Source organism: Delphinapterus leucas, chromosome 6 (assembly GCF_059928025.1).
Source record: "Delphinapterus leucas isolate spDelLeu-1000000601 "Yukka" chromosome 6, BTC_Dleu_Yukka2, whole genome shotgun sequence".
NCBI lineage: Eukaryota > Metazoa > Chordata > Mammalia > Artiodactyla > Monodontidae > Delphinapterus > Delphinapterus leucas.
The window spans coordinates 104,733,955-104,752,611 of NC_143134.1; the positions used below are offsets into that span (position 1 = coordinate 104,733,955).

At 54.3% G+C, this 18,657-nt stretch overlaps 1 protein-coding gene across 8 annotated transcripts in view; it reads left to right on the plus strand.

Annotated features, from left to right (window-relative positions):
• The window catches only part of RGS3 (regulator of G protein signaling 3), a 127,837-nt gene that overhangs the window by 24,945 nt on the left and 84,235 nt on the right, over window positions 1–18,657 (plus strand). For 6 of the 8 annotated variants that reach the window (XM_089913640.1, XM_089913636.1, XM_089913637.1 and 3 more), the window contains 7 exons: window positions 2,476–2,536; window positions 3,716–3,806; window positions 4,371–4,426; window positions 10,856–10,937; window positions 11,697–11,802; window positions 12,587–12,938; window positions 13,804–13,843. In XM_089913640.1, the coding sequence (XP_089769766.1) occupies window positions 2,476–2,536; window positions 3,716–3,806; window positions 4,371–4,426; window positions 10,856–10,937; window positions 11,697–11,802; window positions 12,587–12,938; window positions 13,804–13,843 (788 nt within the window). Of the gene's footprint in view, window positions 1–2,475; window positions 2,537–3,715; window positions 3,807–4,370; window positions 4,427–4,485; window positions 6,922–10,855; window positions 10,938–11,696; window positions 11,803–12,586; window positions 12,939–13,803; window positions 13,844–18,657 lie in introns of those variants that run through there. The other 2 variants (XM_022578976.2, XM_022578974.3) reach the window with 2 other exon arrangements.

Genomic DNA, 18,657 nt, shown 5'->3' on the forward strand with positions numbered 1-18,657 from the left:
CTTTGTGCCTAGAGAAATTTCAGGCGGTGTCCCAAGTTTATTACCTGACCAGTGTATTACCGTGTACTTAGGCTGCATGTAGAAAAAGTCTTTCTTCTTCCAAAGGTTTTCAAAAACAGCCTTCAGAAGTAGCTAATTGAAGAACACTTAGAGGTTCCTGCTTATGGACATTAACTGTGACCATTTGCTTGGCCTAAATTATCATGAAATCATTGGAGGCCCCTTAGCAGGAAGCAAAGCTCACGGGAGGCTATTAACCATTTAGTATTCTTTAAGCACCAGGGGGTGAAATTTCCACTTACTGAAGAGCAGGGAGAGGCAGCCTTTATTACAGCTAAAGCATCCTGCCTGAAGATTTAGAAAGTTACAGCCATACTCAGTGTGAAAGAAAAGTGTACAGCAAGGCAGTGTGGGCACCTAGATACCAGCTGGGTTGCTTTTGAATGTGTTGACACACAAAATTAAATCAGTGATGAGGACTTTGGCAAAGTCTTGACAAGGCTTTTCTGGGATGTCAGCTCAGGTCAGTGTCTGCCACTCATGTTGGTCACTGCAGCTGCCCCTCCATTAGTGCTGACTTGGCCACTTTCCAGGAGGGAGGAGTATTTGTTTTGTTGCTGGGTGGGCAGGTGGATGTGGAAGGGTCACTTTCATGGAGTGACTACACTGTTCTCTATCGGTAGATGGTTAATATGGCCTGGTATGATGGGAGGGGGCAAGGAAGGAGAAGAGAGCAGGTGCAGCCCGGGCTGCAGGAGGGCGAGGGCAGGAAGAGAGAGCCGGGGTGGGGGGTGGTAGCAGAGTGAGAGTAGCTGGGGAGACATGGCCTGGTGTAGAGTGTGCATCTGTGGGGGAGGGGCACCAGCTTTGAGAATCCATCCCCAGCATTCTGCATCCCTGGCCCTCAATCGGCTTGGCTCCCGGCAAGAAGCCAGTTTTGTTTTGCTTAGGACTGTCAGGTGGTAGGCTGCCACCCTTCCTGGAGAATCCAAACAAAATGTATTTATAAAGTTGTTGTACACTACCGGTCCTCGACTGGGGCAGGCACGGGTGGGTGCCCTGTAGGATCCCCTGGATAGCTTACTCCAGACTCCCATGCGCAGACCCCACCTTGGACATACTGGGTCTGGATCTCAGGAGCAGGCTCTGGGGCACAGGACTTGGACAGGCTCTTCAGGGTGTTCTGTGGACTTGTTCAGGCCCCCTTAGACCAGGCTCCGAGGAGGCACATCTCCAGGGAGTTAGTTCACTACCCATCTAGGCAGCTCATTACATCCTTGGCTTTGATATGGTGCCTTCCCCAGAACATGCTGAATCCCTCGTCTGTGTGGGTCCCTCACATATTGAAGTCAACCATCAGGGTTCTGCTCCAGTCTTAATACCCATGTTGTTTCTTGATTAATAGCTATTAAACCAATCTCTGAAGAGGCCTGAGTTGGCGATATGCTAAGAGAGAAGAGGTAGGGAAAAAAAAAAAAAAAAAAAAGCAACTCTAGTGTTAGGGTAGAGAAAGATGTGGTAGAATAGAAGTACTTTCAAATACATTTATACTACTTTTTTTTTTTCTGATTTCAAAAGTAGCGCTTGTTCCCAGTGAAAATTTAAAAACACTAAAAACCCAAAGGAGAAAAGAAAAACCTTTCTATTCCTACCTGCCAGATACACCCATTGTTAATATTTTGGTGGACATCTTTCTCATTAAACTTTGTAAACTTGCTTTTATCTCATAATAGCAATATTATTTTTGGCATTTCATTAATATTAATCTATGCTATCACTGTTGAAAGCTGCCAAGTATCAATCAGTCCCTCAGTGTTGCACATTGGAACTCAATGATGGACATGCTTCAGGAGCTTTGAATTACCCTTAGTGAAGTAGGACCCAAATGAACTCAGCCTGTCTGCACAACGTGACATTTCCATGAGTCCTGACCCTGGCTCATGTGTACTGGCCCACTGGCAGCCAGGTCAGGGTGGTCTTGGCAACTTTTGTGTGTCAGGTTGGTTTGGACCTTGACCTGGAACTGTCCAAGCACTGCCCAGGTCTTGCCTGGACCTAAGACAAAGCTTCTTGAGCTTGAGGTCCCATAACTTTTCTCCTGGATTGAGCATCACTAGCAGACGTGGGAGCTGAAATTCCCTTTGGGGACTGGCTCTTCAGACCTACCAGCACCAGCACAGTTCAAACCTCCGAGGTAACTCTGAGCTTCTGTGGTTGGCTTCCCATGGGACTCTACTACTAATGAGTCCTGTGACCTTGGCAAGGGGATCAACTCAGCCTCAGTTTTTTCCTCTGTGAAGTGGAGAGAATAACTCCAGCCTCACTCACAAAGTTGGAAAGATCAAATGAGACAATGCAGGTAAAAGTGCTTCGTAAACCACAGTGCATCAGGCAAACCTGTGTTACACTTGACAGTCGACCTCCCGATGTAGTGCAATGAAAAGGTGCTCACTCGAGCTTCTCTTGTTCTCCCAGACAGAGTGGACTCATGGGCTGCATGAGCTTCGGGGTGAAGTCCCTCCTGACTCCGGACAAGGTGGGTCCTAGGGAAGCTTCTGGCAGGGTCAGGCCACCTAGGCCAGGGCTGGTACAGGCAGAGGCCTTTGTCTGGAAGCCCTGCGGCGGGGCTTCAGTCTGTGAGATGGTGCCCCACTGAGACAGGTGCCCCCTGGCCTGATAACAACACTGTTACCGGTGTGACCAAGGGTCTGGGTTCCTGCCTTGGCTCATTCTTGTCAGAGACGAGTTGTTAGGCGGCTCCAAGTCTTCCCAGAAGGCTCTAGGTCTGGTGTCTTCCCTTAAGGACACAGGCAGGTCCCTCAGAGCTCAGAGCACTCCCTGCCCTGGAGGATGAGGGACGGGTGCTTCTCGTGGTCTGTTCCAGGGGTTGCCTTGACGTTGTTTGCCAGGTCGCAGGTTTCTGGGCCTAGCAGGTGCTCAGGGATGGAGTGAGCATCCTCTGTGGAGCTTTTCTTCAGGCTGGGTGAGGACTCTGGGACCTAGAGGCCCCTCCGTCTGGGTGGCCAGACCCTTACGCAGCTCTACTTGGATGGCACTCCCCGCATTGGAGGCTTTTGAGCAGGGGAGGGATGTGCGCCTCTTGCATATCCCTGGAGATGTTCTGGTGGCCTGCTGCAAGGAGTTGCCAGGTGGCCCTGCCACCCAGCTCTGTGTCCTGGAAGTGAAGTCTGGGGTAGGTGGCTGAGGACCCTTTATCCTACATGCGGGTCCCAACTATCTTGTCTTGACTGCAGTCCTGGCCTTATTCCCTCTTGGGAGAAGATGTCTGTCCCTGGGGACTGCTCAGGGGCCTCAGGATGCCTGCTTTCTGGCCTCTCCCTCCTTCCCTCCCTCCCTCCCTTCTGTTCTGTCAACATTTATTGGGCTCCTGCTGTGTACCAGGCACAGTGCTAGGCACATCAAGGAGCCTGTGCACAGCCTAGTGGGGGAGGCAAGCCTGTGAGTAGACTTGTTCTCCAGGGACAAGAGGCGTGGGAAGTCGGCAGAGGGGAGGATCAGCTCTGCCTGGAGCATCAAGGAGGGCTTCCTGGAGGTGGGAAGGGAGGGTTCGGGGAAGGGAGGCTGGAGTGTGTGTGTCTGCAGAGACGCTGCTCCTGAGGAGGCTGTCCAGCTGCTGCTTTTTGACGGGGATTGGTGGCTGCCTGACCTGTGCCCTCTGCCTCCTCTGAGCATGTCACGCCTTCTCTTGTGACAGGAGACCAGCGGCTGGTACTACCTGCTGGGCGAGGACCTGGGCCGGACCAAGCACCTGAAGGTGGCCAGGCGGAGACTGCGGCCCCTGAGAGGTGCATGCCCACCACCTTCAGTTCTGCCCAGACATGCCGACCCCCAGGGCTCCCCCCACTCCACTGTGTAGTAGCCTCAGTCCCTGTGTTTTGTGGCATGTGTCACCCTAGGCTGCCATCAGACCCTGGGCCCAGGGCCTTCTCACGAGTGCTTGCTAGAATGCAGCCTGCAGGCAGCCTCATGCCCATGACTCCTTTATTTATCTAGCTCATGGAGGGCTGGGCTTTTGGACCTTCCCGTGTGGCCATTCCTCAGGGTCTGTGGTCTCAGGATCCCCTCTGGGCTGCCTGGCTGACCTTGGGGCGCCCACCTCTGCAGACAGGCCATGTGGGCCCTGCTGTGGGTCCTGAGGATTTTCCCCTTCTGCTCTGTCCTTCGCACGCACCCATCTGTCTCCTGAGCCCCTGCCTGGCCTGAGCCTGGGCATTCCCACATCCTGGGGGCCAGCAGTGACCTTGTCCTCCACATGGGTCTGGCACCCTGGCCTCATCCTCTGGGTGGTCTGTGGAACGGGCACTTAGATGCCAGCAGAAACTTTCTGACTCTGCTCTGTCACCTTCCAGACCCTTTGTTGAGACTGTTGGGAGGTGAGGACACCGAGAACAGGGAGAAACTCAAGGTAGGTGGGGATAACCTGGGCAGGACTGACGGGCCCTGAGCACTGCTCTGGGCTCTAACCTGCTTCTGGTCAGTCCCTTGGCCCAGGAGACCCCTAAACAGGGAGCATTCGGTGACTGAGACTCATTCACTTGGTGGTTGGAAACTCAGCAAGTTGTGCATTTTTTAAGAGGTTATTTCTGGTGCTTTTCTCGGGTTACTCAAGCTTGGGGCAGGAGTGGGGAGAGAGCCGGGCCCCGGCCCCTGGAAATAGAGGAGTCTGGGTTGTACTGACTTTCGGTCTCTTGAGGCCGAGTCCTCCCTTTCCTGCAGGCCCCCTCAGGCCCCTTGCCTCCCCTGCCACTGTGGCCCAATTCCCCTTCAGGTTCGGCCCCCTTGATATCAGGGAGCAGCTGTGAGTCTGAGCCCGAGACCGATGGGTCCTCACTTCATTAGGGCTTTGAAGCTAGAGAGGAACCTTCCTATAGGGATTTTGGGGAATTCATCCAAATTTGTCCCTTTGCAGGCCATGGCAGGTGATCTCTGCTTTTCTCTAACCACTAAGAGAGGGAGAAACAAGCCCCCGGTGCTGAATAGCCCCTCGGTTGTTATCTAACATGACCCTCACTCCCACCTCTGAGGTGGTTGTTACTACCCATTTCACAGATGAGTGAGACTTGTAAGGTTCAGAGATGTTAGGTCACTCTCTGTGGCCACACAGGCAGCAAATATGGCTTCAGGTATGGCTGTCTCCTGCAAGTGGCCTAGTTGGGAAAATACGACAGTGATATTTTCCATGATAATATGTGACACTTAGGTGTATTATTAGCTACAAGACATTTCCCCTTTCATTCACTCAAGTCATTCACTCATTCATTCATTAAGTATTTATTGAACATCTACATGGGCTAGGCCCTGTGCCGGGTGCCAGGATATAGCTGTCAAAGATCCCTGCCCTCACAGAGCGTACGGGCTGGGGCTGCACTGCCCATGATGGCAGCCACTAGCCACCGGTGGCTACTGAGCATTCGAAATTGTGGGTAGTATGAACGAGGACCTGAATTTCAAATTTTATTTTAAAATTTAAATTGCACCTGTGTCTAATCATTACCATATTGGATAGTACAGTATTAGAGTAACTTGCTGGATCTCTGTTTTCCGTGGCTTCATTACAAGTTTAAAAGCTTTCTTCCAGCTTCAGTGGGGGAGCTGCAAAGGCCTTTCTCCCTCTCTGTGTACATGCCGAGCACAGAGAGGACAGTGACCAGGGAGTCTCCCTGGGGATTTGTGAGAATTGCCCGGACATCAACACTGCAGGTTTCTAGGTGGCCTGGGAGAGTCCTACTTCGTGCTGGGCTCTGCACACAGGCCCTGACCTCTGGGGGCATTGTTCTGAGGCGCGTTTGATTTTCCTCGGCTTGCACACGCAGAGATGTCCGTAGGACTCAGCAAGGTGTGGGTGATCGTTAGAGGCTTGGTTAGGGCAGGGGGAGAACCTCGAGAGGTGACCTGTTCAACTCCCTCTTCGTGTGCATGGAGGGAAGGAGGCTTAGAAACCTGGCTGGCCTGACCACTGTCACAGTAACGAAAGCTGGGCTGGACCAAGGGACACTCTCTGGCATGAAGGATGTGAGCGGCTGGGTAGTTTTCCTCAGGGGCTCTGAGGTTGGTGGAAGGGGCTCTAGGCTCACCAGGCACTGCTCTACAAGGCAGGAATCAAGACTGGGGCTCTGGTCCCAGCTCCACCCCACCCTGCTGTGTGATCTCAACTGCTCAAGGCCCCCACTTCTTCACCAGTAAAAAGAGGATGCTGGATTATCTAGTGATTGGAAATCCCTTCCCAACTTGACTTTATGGTCTGTCATCAGATCCTTCAAGCAGCCCACGTACATGGATGAGGAAACTGACTTTTAAGTAGCTTCTGGGTGGCAGGCAAACTCCAGATGTTTTGTCTTCCCTGTCTTGACGTGGGATGTCTGTGGGTGCAAAGCATCCTTGGGTTCTTAGGCTGAGTTAGTTCCCTGCATTTGTCCCTGGGATTTGCAGGGGGGGGCGGCGTTGTCACAGAGTGGGCTGTGTTTTCTGCCTGGGTTCTCCTCCAGCCAGGGGTGTTTGTGAGAGCACTGGAATCACAAAGTGGCCCATGGCGGGGAATGCAGCCAGAACAAAGGCGCCCTCTCCCCGCCGGGGCCGGGGAATACTAACTAGTTGACAGGAATTTTAATATAAAACTCTCCCTCTTCCTTGTCATTCGGAGGTTTCAGGAAGCCTTCGGGCTTATCGTGCAGAGGCACACAGCACAGACAGGGCTTGGGGAGGTGAGAGGTGATTTCCTGCCATTCTTCTGCGGGGCGGGCTTCCCAGGGCGGTCATGCCAGGCTGACGGGGCGCAGTGCGGGCTCCCACTGCTGGGGGGGAGAGCCGGGTTTTCATGGGGCGGCAGTCGAGGCAGGACCCGCAGCCATGAACCGCTTCAATGGGCTCTGCAAGGTGTGTTCGGAGCGCCGCTACCGCCAGGTGGGTGCTTGGCCCCTTGGGGGGCTCATGGGGTGTCATTGGGGGTCAGGGGTGAGGGCTCACCGAGCAGGACTTGTCTTCCCACAAGGCCTTTCTTGCCTCCTCCTGGCCCCTTGCAGGTTCATTGTGATCTGGGGGGGAGGATAGAGGCAGGAACTGGCCCCAAGGTGGCCTTTACCTGCCGCCCCTCTTTAGGGGCAGACGAGGCCAGCTCTTCGCCATCCTAACCACTGACTGGGTGGTGTCCATGGTGAGATTATCTAGTTGATTTTCTGTCATTTTTATTTGGGAGGAGTGTGGGTTAAAAAGAGCATCCCAAGGCTGAGATTGTAAGTGGCTAGTTTGCTGAGCAGCTGGATTTGTGTTTTTTTGCTAACTTTCCCTACTTCTGATGGGACGGCAGTGCCTGTCCTGTGTTGTGTAGGTGTGATTGTGTTCTAGCGTGTGTTGGTGTGTGCTTGTGAGCGAGGTGGGATGTGTCTGCGTATATGTGTGCACACATGATTTTCCTCCCAGGTGGCTGTGATGCCTTGAAGTGGGTCCGGAGTCCTCTGGCTCCAGAGCCCAACTTCACGGAGAGGGCTTGGCCCTCAGCCTCCAGTCTCAGGATGTGGGGCAGAGTGGGAGTGATGATCCCTTAGCCCCCAAGACTCTTCTGGAACTGTGAGGGACATTTTTTTTTTCTTATAAAAAGGGCATGGTGTCAGACAGGGTGAAGGCAAGGGATGTCCAGATTTTGGGAATGTCCAAGCTGATGGGACTCTGGAATGGTTCTGATTTTAAAAGTATAGAAAAGTCCCCCTGTGTTTTAATGACCAGCCTGGAATCTGGGTCCTGAACTCCTTCAAACTGGCAGACTTAGGTCTCAGGGAGATGCTCAGAGGGGCCTCCTGCACCGTGAGTGAGACACGTGTGTTCTCTCTCCAGTCCCCAGCTCTCAGGGCCCTCCCGCACTCCTGGAGCCTGCAGAGCAGCCCCTGTGACACTGGCAACTGGATGGCGGGGTGGTGAGGCACAGAGGGCACTGGATGGGAGGTCGAGAAGTCCTCGGTCACTTGGAACTACAGGCCTGAGGACCGGGACACTCTGGCAGTCACAGTAGGACCAGGCATGAGTGCGGTCCGGGCCTGGGGCTCTGGGACTCAAGTTCAAGACGGATCCCCTGCTAGAAAGTAGTGCGGGGTTGAGAGCACCAGCTTTGTGCCGGACCCGGGCTCACATCCAGCTCTGCCCTTCTTGAGGTCTGACTCTTGTGCATGGCAGTTTACCTCCCTGAGCCTCAGTCTTCCTGTCAGTGGAATAGGGTGATAATGTGACGATGCTGTGAAAGTAAATGGAATATGTATGAAGTGCCTGGTGCAGGGGGTTCAATAACTGTGGCACTTAGGGATTGGGATTGAAGTCTAGGCATGACAGAGGGTCAGAAATCAGGCAGGAGGGCAGAAGTGAGATGCTGGCATGGGTGAGATCTGAGAGCAGTAGCAGTTCCTGCACTGGACAGGAAAGAGCAAGAAGCACCCCAGGAAGGATGGCCTCTGCCAGGAGTCGCTGAGATCCCAGAGATAGGGCAGGGCTGCTTCCCTTGCCTCTTGACCCTGAGGCCTGAGGTCAGAGAGGAGGGCTGAGAGCTTACTTGCTTCAGGCCTCAGTTTCCTTCTCTGTAAAATGGGCATACTGAAACTAGCCCTGCATTCCCTCAGGGCTGCAGTGATGATCAGGTTCTTTGGACATTGTCCTCTCAACGTGGTCGTGGCCACGATGGACAGAGCATAATTCTGCTTCCTTTATGCAGTCCCACCCCCTCACACTGAGCAGGAGAGGGGCTTGCTTCCCAACACCGTCTCCTTTTCCTCTCTTCCCAGCCCCCAGCTGGCCTGGACTGTTGTCTGGACTGGCTCTGCTTAGCCTGGTGCCCAGGAAGGCAGAGGGGTCTCCTGTCCACAGTCCCACCTGGATGCGGGGAACAGGCAGTTTTCTGGAGCACCCTCCTTCTCTCCAGATTCAGCTTTGGGGCCAGTCCCCAAACTGTTAGCCCTGGGTGCTGGAACTGGTTTTCCAGAGTTGCACCCCAGGCAGGAGGGGCCGTGGCTCTTGGTGGTGTAGGACTGGGGAAGTGCTAGCAAAATGCTGGCATCCCAGCTTCTGCCTGGTTTGAGGGTGGGCTGTGAGGTCCCTAAAATCCCTGCTGGTTGCATGGAGTGGACTGGGCTCCTGTCATCGTCCCTTGGCCTCAGTCTGGGCTTTCCGCGCTCACTCCAGAGTTTGTTTTTCTTTCTTTCTTTCCATTTTTTTTCTCTTCCTGTCTTAGCTGTGTGTTTTCCCAGAATTCTTATGGGAACAGGGTATTTTCCTGCTCCCCCCGCCCCTTCCCCTTGTCTGTCAGATTTCCTGTTTTACAAACTCGCTTTGAATCCAGGCCCAGGGCTGGTGGGAAGCAGAGCCTCAGGGGCCTCCCCAGCAGCATCCAAGGGCCTGGGTCACCCTGGGCTCCCCGGCCCTCCCCTTTCCCATGCCTGGCCTTTGGGACAGCTGGCAGGTGAATGCCGGGCACCCAGCCTGGAAGAGGTAACCCCTAAAGGAAGGAGACAGCAGTCTCCTAACGAGACGGTGGCCCTTGACCTCTTTCAGCGCTGCTGAGCTGGCTTCTTCCTCAGCCTGCCTGGGGTGCCCTACCCCATGCTGCACCGGGGCCCACGCCACATCCAGGGTGCCAGACCCCTTTTCTGACTTCAGCTGCCTTAGTCTGTTGCTCTCATACACCTGCTCTGAGCAGCCTGGAATTGCTCTTTGAGTGGGCAGGGGCTGGGCTTTCTGCACCCCTCCCAAAGCCTAACTGGGGGTGCACAGAGAGGGCATGCAGCAAGGTAGAACTGAACTGAGCTAGCAGACCACGCCGCCCCCTGCCAGCTTTCCGCTGCTGGTGGGAGGCTGCAGCACTGTCCTCACTAGTGGAGCATTTGCTGGTTCCTGCCGTGCTCCAGGCCTGTCATCTAAAGTCAAAGCACAAAGGACTCTTCCCAGCACCATCCTCACGTTTTGCTGTAATGCTTAACATGACCTGCTTTGCTTTCTAGAGATCAGTGTACCCTTATGCTCCTCTGGGAGCCAGAGACCAAGGCCTCATGACCTGGTACCTCACCAGAGCCTGGCATGCAGTAGGAGCTCAATAATTGCATGTTGCTTTGAAAAGAGCATCCAGATGGCAGGGCCCTTTCAGGGGACTTCTGAAAGTAGGGGTTGTGCACCTGCCACGCACACAGGCTGCAGCAGGCACAGTGAGGTCATTGGCTAGTTCAGGTTCAGCCAGGAAGCCTATCTGTGCCCTCACTTGCCCCCTCACCCGGGAGCCCTCACTGATACCTTGAGGCCCTGGCAGTGGACGGCCCTGAGACCCCTAGCACGTGTCCCCTGCCCCTTGGCCTGAGGTGGTGAGTGTGTGCATCCCTGTCTTCCCTCCCCTGTGCTCTGGGAGGGCAGCCAACAGGCCAGCTTTGTCTCTGGGCCCTCAGCATGGGGCCAGCCTTGGGCCGATGCTCCATGAACCCCTGGGGAAAGGAGGAAGGGACCGAGCAGGCAGTGGGTCACAGGTGAGGCGGAGACGTGCAGTGCAGTGGGCCCTTGGGTAAAGGGCTAGGCCACGTGTCTGCCAGGGCTGAGGAAGGCGAGATTCAGCCTTCCAAGGCTCGGTCTGGGCCCTTCCACATGGGCCTGGCTTACCTCCTGAGCTCTCAGCCTTCCTGCTTGGCCCACAACCCAGTGCTCAAGATGCCTGGGCCAAGATAGGGACAGCGAGGGGCCGGCCAGCCTCCTTCTTGGCTCCAGCAACCTTGGAGAGGAAGGTGGCTCTGGGGTGGGGACTGTGTTCTTCACGACCTTGGAGCAGAGGCAGCAGCCTCATGGCTTCTGGGAGTAACTGGGCAGGGCTGTGTCCTAGATTACCATCCCGAGGGGGAAGGACGGCTTCGGCTTCACCATCTGCTGCGACTCTCCGGTCCGAGTCCAGGCCGTGGATTCCGGTGAGTGAGTGTCTCGGGTGATGCCAGCCCGAGGCTTTGCAAACAAGATGTTGGAACTGAAAGGGGAGCCCTAAACTGGAGCAAAGTGTCCTGGTTTTTCAAAACGAGAAGAATAATATTTTTAAATGACCACAGATGAAAGTGAGGTCTATGAAAATACACCTACTCTTTTTTTTTTGTTTTTAATCAAAATGAAAATAGATTTTTATATTTTGTTTCCCAATCATTTCAAACAGGAACTAAACCTATATTTTCAGTAATGGCTGCATGGGAAAATGAGAGTCATTTATGAACTCGATTTGGAAGCAGTATTTTATCCTATTCCAGCCTGATTAGCACTTAAAAATAGTCATTCCCTCCCTATTTTTCACAAAGAAAAGACTTCTAGTCACAGAGTGAGCATCCAAAGTGGAGAAGCTGGGACATGGTGATCTGGGTGCCCCCATTGCCTGTGAGCCTGGCAGCAAGGAAGGGTTCTTAAGGGGTGGGAGGCCCTGGGCAGGGAGGGGGGCCTGGTGGGGAGGTGGACAGCAGAGAGAGGTCAGCCAGTACTGGGTATGCGGGCAGGGAGGAAGTGAGGGCAAAGGGGAGCCTCCCTTCAAGGTCCCCGAGAGCCCCCGAGGTTGGCCCCTCATTGACAGGTGAAGAAACAGAGGGGAGCGGTCCTTGTCCAAGGTCACTGGAAGCAAAGGACCCCGGGGCTTTTGAGGGGGTTGTGGGCTTCAGGAGCCCTTGAGTGGCTTTTCTTTGTCCCTGCAGGGGGCCCGGCAGAGCGGGCAGGGCTGCAGCAGCTGGACACGGTGCTGCAGCTGAACGAGAGGCCTGTGGAGCACTGGAAATGCGTGGAGCTGGCACACGAGATCCGGTGACAGGGGCGGCGGGCGGCCCGGGGCCTCGGGCTGGGGCACACCTCCCCTCCCCTCCCCAGACCTGGGCACACGCCTCGCCCGTCCCTCCTTCCCAGCCGTGAGCAATTCACTTTGCTCCTTGGGGAATCAGTTTCTTCGCCTGAAATTGGAAGGTTCAGGTTCTGAGCAATTTTGGATCCCAGAGCAGACAGCGGGGAAGAAGCTCTCAAACAGACCCTGTGGTTCGTGGTGCAGCTCCAGGGGGTCGCTCTCTACTTTAGCTCATTAGTTCTGCTACCTCAGAGCTAAGCCCTTGGTTTCCTCAGGATGCGTAGATGTTGCGAACATTTTCAATTGCACAGTTAAACAGTTATTCTTTAAATTTTGGGGTCTCCTAAATTTCGACCCTCTGGGTTAAAGCCCTCGTGGCCCATTTTAGGTTTGCTTCTAGAATGACCGGATGAGGGGTTGTACACAGGCCGTGGCTTGCCTGCTCCTCCTTGATAATACTTTGTGTCCAGGAGGCACATCACTAGTTGAGTTTGGTCTTCTTTCTTGTTTACTTGGCCTTGGCCTCAGTGTCCTTCCCAGCCTCTGCCAGTCAACTGGAGTCGACCTAAGGGACCCCTTTGCTGTCTCTACTTTAGATGGCCTCTGCATCCCTTCCTGTTCTGGCACTGGGGCTTCCCTGCCCTCTTCCCCTCTCTTCCTCTGTGCCCCCACAGGCCCCTACCATGGCTGACTTTGGTCTCCCCCAGACTCAACTTCCCTTTGTGACTCCCCGCCTCCCCCAACTTCCAGGAGCTGCCCCAGCGAGATCATCCTGCTTGTGTGGCGTATGGTCCCCCAGGTCAAGCCGGGGCCAGATGGCGGGGTCCTGCGGCGGGCGTCCTGCAAGTCGACCCATGACCTCCAGTCGCCCCCCAACAAGCGGGAGAAGAACTGCACCCACGGGGCCCAGGCACGGCCAGAGCAGCGCCACAGCTGTCACCTGGTGTGTGACAGCTCGGATGGGCTGCTGCTCGGTGGCTGGGAGCGCTACACTGAGGTGACCAAGCGTGGGGGCCAGCACACCCTGCCTGCACTGTCCCGTGCCACTGCCCCCGCCGACCCCAACTACATCATCCTGGCCCCGCTGAACCCTGGGAGCCAGGTATGGACAGCTGGTTCAGGGGGGGTGAAGGGCATGGGTCCCTGAGTGAGGCCAGGAAGATGCGAAGACTCAAAATTGTGTTGTGAGGAGCCTGCCAGGGGCTTGGAGTGGGGAGCAGGGAAGTGGGCTATGTGTTAGCTCCAGCCGCTATAGGGCTGTCCTGTAGGGCTGTCCCCGGCAGAGACAGCAGGTGGGTCTTTGTGGCCTCAGGGCACAGATCCAGGGCCATGGGAGGTCACACGGTAGAAGATTTCGCCTCAAAAGAAGGAAGAGCTTTCTGCCAGTCTGTACTTAACCTCAGCGGAATGGGCTGCGTGGTAGGCAGCGAGCCTGTCATAGGAGCTGTAAGATGGAGTAATGGAATGTCAGCGTGTGTGCCCCAAAATATCGGTCCCAGGAGATACTCTGGGAAGAAAGTTTCTTGATGTCAAATGAGTTTGAGAAACACCTTATACTCTCTTCCTCTTCTGGGAGATTCCCAATGCATATTAGCCTATTTGAGGCTCTGAGGGCATCTGCAGTGAAGAAGGTGGTTTGCCCTTGTTTAACCGAGCATTTCTCAAACTCCCCTGACGGTGTACCCTTTGTGGCGGAGTTGTTAGCGTCCCAAGTGCCAGTGTTTCACAGAACACACTTCAAGGGGTTAGACTTGATGACAGCTAAAGCCTCGTTCAACTCGAACATTCTAGAGGATTCTAGATTCTGTGATCCCTCCAGGCCCCCCTCTCAGCTCGTTAGCGGGACTGCTGTTTTGCCCTCGTGCCCTGAGGTGCTCCCCTCCTATCCCCAGGCCAGGGCTGAGCAGCCTGCCTGGTGGTCTGCCCCGTTCCTGGGGCTGAGGTAGTTCTCTGTCTTTCCCTCGCAGCTGCTGCGGCCTGTGTACCAGGAGGATGCCATCCCCGAAGGTGAGTCTCTCCTCTGCTGCTGTGCTCTCTGAGCCCCAGAGAGATGGCGAGGTTAGCTGCGAGGCTGGGCCCCACCTCCTCCTCTGAGTTGGGAGACCTTCCCAACAGAGTCAAGATCCCCCCCTCCCCATTTTGACACAGACTCTGTCTCCTCTTGGGACCTTTTTCTTCCTCACTGAACCAGTGTCTTTCTTCCTTGGACCCTGAACTGAGGAGGAAGAGAGGGCATCTTCCCAGAGCAGTCTAACAGATGGTGTTCAGGACTCAGGCATTCAGCTGAGATTCAACCAACGTTACTGAGCAACCAATATATGTAAGGTGCTGTAGGCACTGTGGTCAGGCCAGCTTGGGAGGGAGGCACGGAATTTGGAGCTGGGAGGTTCCAAATTGGAGTTGTATGAGTTTGAGCAACTCATGTCCCCTCACTGAGCCTCAGTTTCTTTATTTATAAAACAGGGCTGATAATTCCCACTTCAGAGGGTGTTGGGAGGATTGAAGGAGATAATGGTTTTGAGTGGCAGCCTATTTGCTGAGTGATGTTACACAGAAGTTAGCTGTCTTTGAAGTGCACAGATGGCTCTGCTGTTTGAAGGGATTTTTCTCCTTTGTCCTTCAAATCCTGACCTTATTTTTTAAGGGCCAGGGAGAGAATCTGGGCTCAAAACCAGTTCCTTCTCCCAGGAAACCTGAGGTATCAGTGTTGCTGCTGGAGTTGGCTGGGCATTCCTTTAGGCCCTCTCTGCGCTGGCCTGAGTCTAGCTGGCTGGAGTCCAGGTGGTATCTGGAAGGTTGAGACCAACCTTGCCTGGTGGTCCATGGTGCTGACCTTGGATATGCTTGAGCCCTTCCTTCTTTGACCTCCTTCTTTGTGAATGGCCTTTTCCCAACCACTTGCAGACTTGCTTCCTTGCTGTCCCCCTCTGTCAGTAGCATGAAGACGACGCTTGCTTAGAGCAGGTGCCCTTTGGAGGGAAAAGGGCTCCCATCAGGCTCAGAGTTGCAGATGGAAGCCATCTTTATTCTCTCCAGGCTGGGGCATTTGGGTGTTAGGGCTTGGTCTGTTGGAAATGAAATCTGTGTTCCTTCCGGAGAAAAGTCTGATGGTGATTCAACACTGAGTTTTAAAAAAGCTTTTAGTTGCCGCATCAGGTTAGAGTGGAGATGTCACTGCTAAATGGTGACCCCATTAAGGGCAGGGCCTAGGCCTGCTCACCTCCGTGTGTCTGATGCTGGTCCCAGGGTCTGACAGACAGCAGGTACTCAACAGAATTTTATTGGAGTGACTGACTGAAGGGGAGTGACTCTGGTTGCCTCCAAGGTTTGCAGACTGCTCATGGGGGAAGGGAGCTGGAGAGATGTGTGGGTTGAGGCAGGCTGGTGTGGTTCCTTCTCGGCCGAGAGATGCCTCTTGGTGTCCTCCCAACTCGTGTCCACATTTTGGTTCCCCTCTGAGAATACAGTACTTAGTAAACCAAGAAGGGCAGAGTCACGCAGGCTGTGGGAGAGGGACAAGCGAGGAAATGATGCTGCTATTAATAACAGTGGTAACTTTTGAATGCATTATATTAAGAACTCGACCTGACTTCATTCATTCTTTTTTTTAAATTAATTTATTTATTTTATATTTATTTTTGGCTGTGTTGGGTCTTCGTTTCTTTGCGAGGGCTTTCTCCAGTTGCGGCGAGCAGGGGCCACTCTTCATCGCGGTGCGCGGGCCTCTCACTGATGTGGCCTCTCCCGTTGCGGAGCACTGGCTCCAGACGTGCAGGCTCAGCGGCCATGGCTCACGGGCCCAGCCACTCCGCGGCATGTGGGATCTTCCCGGACCGGGGCACGAACCCGTGTCCCCTGCACTGGCAGGTGGATTCCTAACCACTGTGCCACCAGAGAAGCCCTGACTTCATTTATTCTTCACGATGATAATTATTTTGGTATCCAAGGACATCTTTGCTCTTTACCAGGGATCAAATATTCCTAGCTCCTGGTCCGTGGGTTCAGAGGAAGGGGTGGAATTCAGGGTACAGATCTTCCCTTAAACGCACTCAGGGTTCTCCAGAGGCTAAAGCTGTCGCCAGGGTGACGACTTCTGTCTCCTCCTCTGGCTGGGCTGCTCGGCCTCCTTGCAGGAGGGTGGGTGGGTTGAGCCAACCTGAATAGAATGGGGTCTGGTGCCCTTCTGGGGCCTGTGGTGCCTGCCCGCCTGTCGTCGGCGTGTTCTCCAGGGCTGCGGGTGCCCTTGGCATTGTCCCTTGCCCTGTGAAAGCAGCCCAGCCTCAGATTCGCCACGGCCGGGGGACGGATGGCTGCCAAGTCTCACCTCGGAAGCCGGAGCAAAGCCGAGTAATTACTGTTTGGTCAGTGAAGCAGGTGTTTAAGGGGTGATATCGGGGTTTAGACCAGAGGGTGTAAGCGGCAGCAGGTGGGAAGTTAAGGAGTTTGCCTTCGCAGAGCGCAGTAGCTGGGTTATAACTTGGACTATTTTTTAAAAAAAATACTTCAAAAAATCAGTTTTGGAAAATCAAGCCCACTTGCTACACACTATCCAGGGTATGTGGAGATGGGGCACAAGGGCATGCCACATAGGTTGGGTTGATTCCGCTTTGTACCAGTTACTGGCCAGATGACCTTGGGCAAGTCCCTCAGTCACTCCAGGCCTCAGTTGCCTTGTCTATAAAATGGGGCTGCTTCCCACCTGAAGGCAAATGTGTATGTCAAGTGGCTTATTCATGACTCTCTAGGCCCAAGGCAAAGATTCTGTGACAGCCCTATGCAGCTGGGCTAGGGCAGGGAAGAAGTGGGTTCCTTTAAAGGTCAGACTGGGGGCGGGCAAAAGCCCAGATTTGGGCATTAGCAAACAGCCCCCTTTGTTAAGTTTGGTCTACTTTGCCTTGCTTGTCAGTCCTGTGTGGTTTTGCCTTCTCTGGTCTAGGCTCGGTTGTGTTAAATTAGACTGTCTAGTTCCAGACTGACCCTTTGATCCCTGTTCATGGTAAAGTTTGTGGCACAGCAGCCCTGTCCTAATGCCAGCCCTGACGGGTGGATTATTTGTTGGCTTGGGTTTATAATCCTCGTGCCCTCACACCCTGGTACCATTCACCAAACCCTTTCCCATCGGGTCTCTCGTGTGCGCTCTCACCTGCCCTGGGCCAGGCAAGGCAGCAGTCTGTATTATCTCTGCTTTGCAGTGGAGAAAACTCTGGCTCAGAGGGGGAAGGAACCTGGTCAGGGTTATTACACAGCCAGTCTCTGAGGAGGCCAGTGCTCAAGTTCAGGTGTCTTGTCCAACTCAAATCCAGTGCAGAGCTTGAGAGCCAGGATGGGTTCTTTCAGCAAAGGGGCCAGTGCCTGGCAGCACAGAGCCCTCTGGGGCGGACGTCTGGGGCCAGAGCAGACGAGGAGCTGGGTAGGTACTTCCATGCATCTGCCCCCCGCCCCTGTCCTGGGCGCACGCTCTTTTTACTCTTCTCTAAGTGACTCCCTGAAGAAGCAGGAAGTGGTTTAGGTTATTATGGTTCGAGTGCTGCCCCAAGATACTGCTGTGATCAGTGGTCACTTGTGTGTGTGGGTTGACTTGTTTTTCTTACCCTGCTCGGTGAGAAGGGGCATGGGGTGGGTAGAGGAGGCAAGTGTGAAACCTTCCGAGCTGAGTTTTTCCCCTGAGGCTGTGGACCGCGCGTTGGTGGGGAGCTTCCCCGAGATGTAGTTGGGGTCAGGCCACCTGTTCACCCCCAGGCTGCCAGGACTGGGGGTGGCGGAAGGAGACCTGGGCCCCCGTGGGCTGCGCATTCAGGTCAGGGAGGGCTGATCAGTTGCCCACCTGACAGCAGGGACCCTCGGAGGGGACCCAGGTGTGTGCAGAGTCTGAATGCCCTGGAGTTTGTCTCCTACCTGCTTGTGTTCAAGAATTCCTGACTTTTTAGCTACTCTGTGTTTTGCTCTTCTGCCCATTGGATGAGACATGATAAAGATCTGTATGCCACCCCTTGTTCAGTATGAGGGTGTGTGTCCTGCTGTGTCACCTTATAGAGGGACTCCCTGCAGCTCTCTGCTCTCTTCCCTGGGGGTGATTCATTCTCTCTCTCTCTCTCTCTCTCTCTCTCTCTCTCTCTCTCTCCTCTCTCTCTCTCTCTCTCCCCCTTTTCTGATGAGAATAATTTGTGAGTTGATAGCCAAGCCGGGGAATACCTCCTGGCTGCGATGAAGCCTAGGATTCCCAGAGTCCCTGGAGTATCTGATTAACTCGCTTTCCCAAGTAGAGAAATCACAACAACAAAACCACAATAAGTTAGCAGCTCACTTTTATCGCGCACTTACCAGGTCCCAGGCATTATTCTAGGGGCTTTACTCGGAGTGTCTCGTTTAATCCTCACAGCAACCCCATGAGCTTGGTACTATAATTGCAGTGAGGAAACCAAGACTCTGAGGGGTGAAGTGAGTTTCTGGTGGTCACCAAGCTGGGGAGCAGAGGAATGGGATTTGGGTGCAGCCCTCTGGCTCAGAACGGGTGCTCTTCCCCAGGAACTGGAGCGGCAGGTGCCACTCCCTATTCCAGACTGACTCAGTGAGCCAGGCCACTCCAACTCCCTTGGCTAGTAGAAGGCAGACACCCATACATCCTGAGAAAGCCCACTGTCTCTGCTATCACTGCAGAAACATGACCTCCAGTCCCTTTGTTCAAGGGACCTGGGAGGCAATGAAACGGGCCAGCAGTGTTGGGTGTGCACAGGGAGCAGTGGGGATGGGGACAAGGGGGACCACACATGCTCTGCCACCCAGGACGCTCCATCTGATTGCTTGTTTGACGTGGGACTGTG